The sequence below is a fragment of the Vollenhovia emeryi genome, unplaced genomic scaffold, assembly GCF_000949405.1.
Source record: "Vollenhovia emeryi isolate VEMERY1.0 unplaced genomic scaffold, V.emery_V1.0 DF939125.1, whole genome shotgun sequence".
NCBI classification, from domain to species: domain Eukaryota; kingdom Metazoa; phylum Arthropoda; class Insecta; order Hymenoptera; family Formicidae; genus Vollenhovia; species Vollenhovia emeryi.
The window spans coordinates 755,178-765,535 of record NW_011967241.1 but is presented as its reverse complement, the minus strand read 5'-3'; the positions used below and the strand labels follow the sequence as shown (position 1 = coordinate 765,535).

The 10,358-nt window shown below is 47.1% G+C and overlaps 2 protein-coding genes across 3 annotated transcripts; one reads left to right on the top strand and one right to left on the bottom strand.

The window, feature by feature from the left end:
* The first annotated feature begins 961 nt into the window (after positions 1-961).
* On the top strand, positions 962-9,302 carry LOC105569197. 2 transcript variants are annotated; one of them, XM_012025420.1, is made up of 10 exons: positions 962-1,242; positions 2,150-2,428; positions 3,607-3,845; positions 3,943-4,271; positions 4,404-5,016; positions 5,511-5,862; positions 6,394-6,799; positions 6,921-7,186; positions 7,288-7,472; positions 7,778-9,302. In XM_012025420.1, the coding sequence occupies exons 2-10, from the start codon at positions 2,327-2,329 to the stop codon at positions 7,839-7,841; spliced, it is 2,556 nt and encodes an 851-aa protein (XP_011880810.1). In that variant the 5' UTR covers positions 962-1,242; positions 2,150-2,326; the 3' UTR covers positions 7,842-9,302. The 2 variants fall into 2 exon arrangements, with proteins under 2 accessions (XP_011880810.1, XP_011880811.1); XM_012025421.1 differs by lacking the exon at positions 962-1,242 and adding an exon at positions 1,266-1,390.
* LOC105569301 lies at positions 8,063-10,149 on the bottom strand. The gene is made up of 2 exons (XM_012025656.1): positions 10,114-10,149; positions 8,063-10,062 (listed from the first exon to the last, which is right to left on the bottom strand). The coding sequence occupies exons 1-2, from the start codon at positions 10,147-10,149 to the stop codon at positions 9,742-9,744; spliced, it is 357 nt and encodes a 118-aa protein (XP_011881046.1). The 3' UTR covers positions 8,063-9,741.
* Between the last annotated feature and the right edge of the window lie 209 nt (positions 10,150-10,358).

Here is a 10,358-nt window from a genome sequence, read left to right as displayed (position 1 = left end):
TAACATTTTAATTCTCGCTCGCTCGCGTTACCGACATTTCATGCACGCAGCCCGGAACACAACCAAAATTGAGCACTGCATTACCCGCTTAAAAAAATGGGCGTAGCACGGACGCGAACCAAGTGGAGGCTTTATCGGCAGTGCTTGAAAGTGGGTGTAGCGAAATAGTTCCAGAAAAATGAAAATGGGCGTAGGGCGCTGGAATCAGCCGAGCGAAAACGGTATCGAGTCTGTAGATCGAAATCTCGGGCCGATTTCTAGCATCGTGGACCCAAGACTCAACTATTTAAAATCTAATCTATTAGAAGAAAATTTACAAGATACGCTTTCATATTCCCGAGGGTCTTTTCGAAGGATTTTAAAAATACGCGTCGAGAAAAAGTCTTGGAGACAACCAGACAACCCTGCGCGGGACATTGGCACTCCTGGCGCGAGGCGTCTCGCTGCGCTCGCGTCGTCCCGTCGTCTGCATCGCGCGCGGCTGACAGCTCGCGGTCTTGACACTTGACGCGGAACACCCCTGTCGCAATCTCGGCACCGCGGGCGACGTGCCAGAGCGTGTCCGCGGGCAAGAGAGAGAGCGAGAGAGCGCGCGCGCGCGATGCCGCGATGCCTCGCACGGCGCCGTGAGCGGCCGACCGTCGGCGCTCGTCGCGATCGAACGTCCTCGCGCGGTCTCGGCCGCCCCTCGGATCTCCTCGCCGTGCGCCGTCCTCGCGCACCCGCCCGGCCGCGCTTCCCGGCCCCCGTCGTCGTCAATGTGACCGCCGCGATCGAACGCTCGGATCGATCGTCGCCAACGTCATTGCCGTCGTCGCCGCCGTAGCCTGTCGTCGACGCTGTCAACAGTTTTCCGCGGCAAGTGTCCGACTCGTCTCGACTCGGCCGGAGCGTCCCCGATGCTCCCCGCGGCGCTTCCCGACCGTCCATCGCGCGTACCTGCCTCGCTGTGAAAAATGACGGGGCATCGCCTGGCGGCAACGAGCTCGGGCCACGCGTCGACGCGCGCCTCCTCCTGAGAAGCGCGCCTCGCGCCGACGGACAGACGGGGTTGCCCGCGCGCGCGGCGGCGGCTCCAATTTTCTAGGGATTTTCCGGCGCTTTTCCGACGACGACACGCACACCCGATGCGCGACGACGGCACCTCGATTAATTTCCACCGACGTGAAGTCGCCCCCGCCGATCGCCGATACTTCCAGGGACGCCGATTCCGCTCGCCGCCGAATCCCCCGGAGCGCAGAGGTGAGCCAGCGCGGGCGAATCGCGCGCGACGGCCCGCTCGCGCGGCGAGCGGTCCCTTCGACGAGTCGGGCGCGTTCTTCGGCCGCGAAATGCGACGCAAATCGTGCGAGAAAAGCTGCTGTAAGAGTAAATAGAACAATATACGCGGGTAAATATGTATCTCTGTGCACTTCCGTACGTTTTGTACGTTTATCTGTACGTTTTCCCATTTCCTGCGTACGCATGCAAGATATTGAAAATCTCGCCGACACTTTCTGAAGACTGGTTAATTTTACCAATCATTGATTTTACTTGCATCAGCTCGTCGCAGCTGCAATTTTTTGCTCCTCTTTGTAACGGCGCATCGATTCTGCTTTCTTGCGTTAACTCGTAGCTATAGTTTCTTGCTGCTCTTCTAAAGTATGTAATATTAGACTTATCTGCGACAGTTATTCAGTTTCGAGGCCCCGTGGACTGAGGGATCGGTTGAAGATTGATAGATCGTTTCCCTCCTGTGAATACATTTTGTCCTTCGATTTTATTTTTACCGTTACATCTCGCAGAGGAGGTCTTTCAGTGTCCCTTTTCAAGAAGGTCCTTTCACCTTTCAGCATTTATATCAAATTTTATATTATGCAACGTTGGTTAACATTTATACTGTAAAAGCAAATGGTTGTCTATTATGCTGACATTTACACGCAAACTGTTCGCTTGTAAGGAATGTGAGCAGTGAAGGATGTAGCAAAATGTTCTTAGGCTAAGCTGACGTGGCATTTAAACCAAGATTGTAGGAAACAAATTTACAGAGGAGGAAATTAACGCGTGAAAAGTATTGCATGAAAATGTAAAGAGAGGAAAAGCGACGCGAAAAAGACACTACCTGACGTTAACGGCGATCAGTCCTTTGAAAAAGCGATGTACTTTGCAGAGGAACGCCGAGAGATGAAGAGATTCGCCTGAATCGAGCGGGAGCTGCTCCGCGGTCGAGAGACAAGGATCTCGCTGCAGGGGGAAAGAGGAAAACAGCAAGGGGCAACAGCAAATTCGGCATGATCCGTGGCGGTAGTAGGATCCACTCGAAAACATTAGGCGGGGTGGTGGAGGCATGGAAGCCACAACTGGCCAGCCGTCTCTTCAGAGGCTCTTCAGGGGCGTCCTGCCATCCCCGGAAATACCCGGACTAGACGTCATAAGAGCCTTGCACCAAGTACGACACGTCGCCGCTTCATCTTGCGCATTCCTCCCGGCTGTCTGCGTCCAAACTCGTCCTTTGCACCTTTCGATATTGAGTTTTATCATTAATTCTCTTCTGGCCGGGGAACCGTTGTTTTATTTGCAATTCGTACACCGAGAGACTCGTTTTGTTGAACGAAACGAAATTTAGTTGACTCAACTGAATTTCTTGGTTGGATTGCGAGTGAATAAATTTTTCAGTTGATGGAACAAGAAGATCTAGTTGGAAAGTTTGATTACATTTCGTTGACGCAACAAATACAGTTATATAGGACGTGATGGACGAACTTGTTATCTCAACCATGAGATTTTGTTCGGCTAAACAACTCCGTGGGAACAAAATAGTTTGCTGTTGTAACATTAAACTTCTTTTCGGCAACATATTCTTCGTTTTATGCAACCAAATTACATGTTCAGTCAACAAAATGATTCGATCAAACTATTTCGTTTCTCAACAAAATTGGTCTCTCAGTCAGAGTATCCGCCCGCGGTTTACATAAAATAGTTACTTATTATTAAAGTAATTTGTATTATTATTACTTCATTTATGTTGCAATATCTTGGCGCTCTCCCATTGGATCTTAAGGTCTGTTCGCGTCGCACGCTCCAATATGTTCCTGCTTGCCCCAATGCCGTCACTTAAATCATATCTGTTACAACAGCAAACTATTTTGTTCCCATGGAGTTGTTTAGCCGAACAAAATCTTATGGTTGAGATAACAAATTCGTCCATTACAATAAATCGTAAATAAAATGATGGTATTGGTCGTTGGGGTAAACAGGAGCATGTGGGGCGCGTGGCGCGAACAGACCTTCAGATTTTGAATCGTAATTTAAAGATTCTCGCCCCTCAAATGCCAACCGCGATTGATCTCTAAATGAAAAGAAGTGCGTTCGCCTTCATTTATGTGACGTAGATTAGTGGGTCAACTCTGTATCCTACACTGTAGTGAAAATGCTAAAAGTGAGTCCCCTGTCTCCTTAGAAAAAGACTAATCGCTTTTAGCATTTTCACTGTGTCGCAAGATACAGAATTGACTCCTAGATTTTCAACGAAATACAATGAGATGTGTAAAGGGGATTTTATTATCATTTTCGTTGCCACGCACCTCTCGTCGAGTTAAACAGTTTCGGCTTGTCCTGGTGATGCAGACGATCGTGTCACTGCGCTCGGCTTTGGACTCGTCGCGCGAGGAGCTCCGCCGACTGCAGGAGAGCGTCGGGAGTTTTTCCGGCGAGAGCTACGTGGACGCGGTGGGCCGCCTGACCCTCGAGAATCACGTGCTCAGGCGAAGGATCCTGAGTAGAAGCTGCGAGTTCTCGTGCGATGCGGCGACCAGCCCTCCGCTACAATCGAAACACGTCCGACTCGTCGTAGAAGCCCACATGGAGTGAGTACAAGTTGATTCGGTCGCTGGCCGGGAGATGGATCCTTCGGTTTCAATCGACAGCTCGACGGCACGTTCATCGAATTTTTCCACGTAACAGCCAGCCGACGGATCCTAAGAAAACCACCATGGACGTGTCCAAGAAGCTTGCTACTGACGCTAAGAACGCGCTCAACGAGCCTGCCTCTGAACGCAGCGGCGGTAGCAGCAACAGCAACAGTCCCGACCCGTCTTCTCGTGCTGGCCGATCCGACAAGTTTCAGGATTCGTCAAAATCTTCCAAAACCGCAGTTACCAGAAGCACAATTGGCAACAGAATTACCGAGGTGGCGTCCACACTGAACGTTTCCCAAAATGAGAATCACAAAGCTGCGACTTTGACAACGAATGTCACTGGCAACGAGGAAGAGCCGCGAGTGGAAATCTCAGGTAGAACAGTCGGTCCTTCAACGATTCCGTAAATAGGGACAATTTTCTTGAAAACGAGGTCTCAAACTTCTAGAAAACAAAAATGTATCTTATGAAAATATTCTTAAACGTGTTCTCTCTTCGTTGTCCTAGGCGACACAGCTAATATGGATCATTTAGACATACCCGAGAAAGATCCCGAAGACTTGAGTCTGAGGTCCATCTCCGACGGCGATAATTCCGTGTTCAGCGATCACGTGGATCAGTCTCAGGTACTTCGGCAGGGTCAGCCGGGTGACTCGCCGAGGCCGAACGAGCATTCGGAGAACGAGTCGGAGGAGCTAGACGACATCGAGCTGATATTTACGACGGACGAGACGTGTCGCGATCTCGGCCTGCAGGAGGACCTGGTGTCCATTACCGAGACGGAGACCTGGCAGCACACTGGCACTGGCGGCCAGCCCATCTTACTCAAGTACACAAAGTCGGCGGAGGGCGAGACGTTGGTCTGCAACGGTGAAAAGACCAGCTCCGTGGAGGAGGCAGTCTCCTCGCAGAGCTCCAGCATCGATCGCGAGGAGAGCGTCGACAGATTCGACGAGAGCTCCAGCACCAGGCTCAACAAGATGTGGTCGCAGTGCTCCGTCCTGGTTGAGACTGACATTAGCAAGTGCGGTGTACTGGAGGACGCCGAGAGCACGGCGGGATCGTCTCTGCGGCATGTCACGAGGAGAAACACCTTGGCCGCGCCGCCGACGGCTTACAGGTTCACAATATTAAATAGTATTAAACTAATTTCCTTTCTTTGACCAACTGGCAACTTTTATTAGTAATAAGCACTACGTTTCGACTGCGATTCCAGTCCTTCTCAAGTGCATTAAATTAACATACATACAGGACTTCCAAATGTTGTAAGCGCACACTTATGTTAATTTAATGCACTTGAGAAGGACTGGAATCGCAGTCAAAACGTAGTGCTTATTACTAATAAAAGTTGCCAGTTGGTCATTAGTTTATTATTACTCACTGGCGAAGAAAAAGGTTTCATCTCAGAAAATAGTATGCTTCGAGAAATAATCCCTTGACAAGTATCGTATCTAATAAATTCATAGATTGTACTTTCAGCTTAAGATTAAGCTATCGATCGATTGAGTGACAATCGATCGATAGTCGTTGCCTATTTCTAACATTATAGATCCGTTTTAATTTTCTACAATTTCATAATGTACCTATTGTCATCGTCGTCGCGTGTCCTTCCAGACCTATCATTCACCGGGAAGCTCTGGCCAGTAGTCGGAGAAAGGGCTCTGCTCCATTGCGACCGGTGATGGACCGTAGTAGTGGTGCCCGAAGAGAATCTGGCGCCCAGACGGACATCTCCGCGCTTCCAGCACAGTGGCGATCCGAGAGTTATCTCGCGCACAAAGTCGCGCATACTTTCACGACACTACCGAGCAAGTTCGCGCTACCAACGGGAGTGCCCGGCCGACTGAGGCTGTCGGACAAAACTCGAGAAGCCAGAAGAGTCATGCTGTCGGACATCAGCTTCACCAGCATGGTACCAGAGTTGTCGAGGAGCGCGGATCACTTGTGCCATGAGCCACATGCGCAGGTAAAAATCTGGAACGTGAAAAAATTCAAGTTGTTACTAATAATATTAATAGACATACAGTTTAGTTCATTACACTCGACGGGGTGAAGTAGATAATAAATATTTTCTCAATATTATAGAATTTACAACATCAATGATTTTTATCGACCGTATCTGGCAATTAAAATTCTTATTGCGAAAAATATTACCCCAACCAGGATTCGAACCTGGGACCTCCCTCAATCCGTGACGGGCGTCTTACCAGCTCGACCACTGGGGCTGTGATAATACTATTCGCAATAACATATATTAGTTAAGATGTTTACGCGTCTATTTCGACTTTTCAGAACAGTTGTTAATTACTGCTGGCGACTTTTAAGAGTATTCTTAATAGTTTATTATAGAATTTACTTTTTGGGGATAATTGAAAATTTAATTCATAACATAAAGGAAAGTTTAGTAAGAGTGAAATTTTTGCGCGAAAGTGTTTTGGAGTTGAAGATTTCCCGAGGAATCGGTGACTAAGGTCAAGTGGTTTTTCTCCTTCATCAGACGTGTCTCAGTTCGCGCGGCTGTGGTCTCCGTACACCGGAAGTTCACAGACGCGAGTCCCTGGGCTCTCCCGCAGGATACTGGCCCCGTTGCAATCCCGCAACGGGTCTGCCGAGTCCCTGCGACTGCCGGCTGTCAACCGACCTGTATCCCTCGCGATATCGCGGCTCTCTGACGTCGATACCGTCGCCCGGTCTCGAGGTCGTCGGCGGTCCACCGCGGAGACACTCCTGGAGAGCGACAGCAGCGTCCTTCGACACGTGGAGGGTACCGGTTGCGACTTCCACACCGCGCCCGACGTGGTCCTCGATGCCGTCTTCTCCAACGCACGTACACCCTCCGTCGACTTCCTCCAAAACCTCGAAAAGCGCACCAAAGAGGACGCGATCCAAGGTGACCTTCCAAGGTACGTGCGAGACGATAATCGGCAAGTTGCAAGGTGACATAATGTCGCAGGTATTTGAAGAAGAAAAAATTACGATTCAGACAGTGAGTTCAAGATGAAAGAAAACGATTGTAACTTGCAGAGTGCCCGATGACGCGCGGTAGTCTGCCCAACTTGCGCTCAGACTCGGCCGGCGGCGAAAACAGCGGAGACTCCACCGAGTCGTTGATCGACGAGGCCGAGGATTATCTGCGGCGAAGCATCGATTCTATGCTGACGATATCGAGCGTCAGCACGGATTATTGGAGCAAGCAGACAGCGAGGCGAAGAAGGGCGCGGAGACATTCGGAGCCGGACTTGATTCGTGACTGGCACCCACCTCAGGACGCCAAGCCATATTTGCCAAAGGTGCTGTCGCGTTCGCGATTCTCTTTTTACGCTTCAGTCAATTGAATTTCTCAATATTCGCAAATCTACAATCGCTCGCGTTTTCGCCGTGCACTCTCCAGATACCAAGAGATCTCAAACTGGATCACCTCGTGAAGGTCATATCGCCGGAGGGCAGGGTCCTCCAAGGTCGCGTGAGATACGTAGGTCCCGTTCCAGGTCGAGAAGACGCGCATGTGGGAGTGGAACTGCCATACGTCAACGGCTCATCCGATGGTTCTTTCCATGGCAGGAGATTCTTCGATTGGTAAGCTTGCGACATTATTTCCAAAATACGTAGAGATCGAGTGTCATACTTTCCTATTTGAAACTGTACTGGAGTACAGAAAGAAAAAATACAAGGAAGAATTCTCGAAAGTAGACGTAAGAATTCTTTAATATAAGAATTCTAAAATCAAATTAGCTGTTTTTCCTACATTTGTTTCTTGATATTATTTAGACAACTTCGCCGTAATACTCGCTTTTTAACACCTTCGGACAAATACTATGGAATTTGAGGTGTTTGATGCACAATTAATTTGGAATTTTACCAAGAATAAATGTCATTAATAGCGAGCCGGATCGAGCCATCTTCGTCCCGTTCAAGAAGGTGGTGCTCGCCTGGTGCACCACCTGACCCGAAGCACCGACCACCATGGTCACTCCTCGTATTCTACTCTCCCAGTACACTATGTGAGACCTCGATGGCATGTAAGTTATATTCGTGGATTGTCATCTTTGAAAGCTAGCCAGTCTCTGATTAGCGAGATGACTATTCTTAAATGTGTGGCGACTCTATCGTTCTGCTACTCCCACACGGAATCGTCTAACTGCATGTTAGAACTTGTCAAAATTATTAAAAAAAAAAACAGACACCTTCGGACACCAGTGCAATAGCAGATTCGTTTAATATATAAAGATATATATTAAAACTTGTTATAAACCGCACCTACAACATTCGGTGGCTCTTCATGCGCAACAGCGAGCATTATGTGATCAGCATAATTGTATATGTATGTACTATGTGTATATACATATATAGATACACGTACATCCAGTAATATACTAATCAACTCCATTTGTGTGATATCTTCGACGAGTGGATTATCGCCACTAGCTGCAAAGGTAGTAGTGATGGGTTCCGCTGTATCAACGTCTTGCTGTATCTGATTTTCTAAGAAATAACGAGAGAAAAGTGCAGATCGGAGATACTTAAGTGTCTTTAAGTGACTCGAGTACTTACACAATGTATGAGCGGGTGTGCCGAAAATGAGAACAAACGGCAACGATGAAGGACAAGTTTGAAGGGAGAACGAGGGAATTGAATTACAGATTCGTGTAACTGGAAAATAAGAAGACAGATAGAATCAGCCGCCGATAAATTTCCAGGAGAAATAATCAAAATTAACCGATAGTTTCTGTCAACGGGAGGCTGCGTGCAGCGAGTGTTTCATTTCACAGCGCATGCCACGCGCATTGTGATTGTATTTCACGCGAGTAATCCCGGCAACGATGTTTGCTTTGCCGCAATATTGTAACGTTAGATTGTTAAGGGATTGCGTTCTCGTTCAAAGAGAAAAGATATACATTTGTTATTTTTGGCTACTGCGATCAATTAATTCTTCCTAATACACACATCGAGAAAAGTTTCGCGTCACCCCATCTTCACGAATTTCTCTCTCGATATCAAGATGGAAAACAATTCGTTTCGCATGACCTCGCCCGACAAATTCTTTCCTCCAGTGCATAATATTAGTATTATTGACGCTACTTCTCCGTCAGATGAGAATAAATGTGCAATTTAATCGATATAAAGTAAGACTACGATATAAAACTTTTTTTCGATGTGCGTATTTTTTGGACTGGAACTAAAAGGATTAAATAGAGGCAAAAAGGCAGTCGTAAAACGCTATCAAATTTGTTATCAATTTAAATATCTTCGCGCGTTGCTTACGAGCTTTCAACGAGCAAATGTTTTTAGTGTACGTATGTATATGTATTTTATGTATATGTATATCTATCTGTACATTTTAAAGAGACACGCGTATATAAAGTGTGGGCACTACACTTGGCTGTATAAATACAAATATTAATCATATCCCGAGGCTGTACCTATTGTCTTACCGAGGAATCCAAACCTTTTTCGGTTTATTCGAGCGGCGGCGAGAACCGATCGACGTGTTCCCCATCGCTGGATTTTTCGATCCGTGGATACTTAGCTGAATATTAACGCAAGAACGATGAGATTGTCAATCTCCATCACTATTTATTGTACCGTAAACAAATACCAGAAAAAGAAATAAAGAATATTGGATCGCAAGATAAGAGGCTACGCCGTCTTCCTCGAAAATCTTACCTGAAAGCCGCGAATTCGTATCTTTTACAACTCATTGCTAAAGTCTCGTGTCTTTTATCTTCCAGAGACCGCCGATGATTAATTTCGTTCATGCAGCCTTGTATATACAGTTATATATAATTTCTAATTACTACATCAACGACGCTCCGCGCTGTCGGATCTTGGATCTGCCTCGGGGAAATCACAAACGATGAGCCGGATAGTCGGCGTACCAGCTGAAAGCTCCGTTGGAGCCGGTGTGTCCTCCAAAGTCGACGTAGTCCAGGACATGTGTGGCCGATCGCTCAGGACGCTGTGCCTCGTGGTCGTCTTGAGAAATACTGGATAGAGCAACTGGTACGTACGCCTCCGTTTGTCTGGCCACCCTTGTTAGCGAGGGTGCGATCGGGTTCACTTCGATGACATCGATACCGTCGATACCGTCGACAGGGATAGCGATGTAACGTCGACCTCCCAGTACACCGCAAACGGCGCACAGCAACGTCAGTGCAATACCCTGAAAAATATATCAAATTTTATTTAAAATACTTATTAATTTAGTACCTATATTTACTTTTTGATCGCTCATCAATTGAATGGTGATCGACATCTCGTTATTTGTGTCATTCTGCTATGTACTGGTTTTCAGACTTTTATCGAAAAACAAGCGCAACAATTGTATATTGATTTTATCCGCGAGTAATATAGTGTTAATATATTTTTCCTTTTTTGATACTTGAATCAGTGACTTTGAAATCAGAATCAGGATTTATAAAATGAAAAAATCTGTATTCAAGATTTAAATCTGTGTATTGAAGA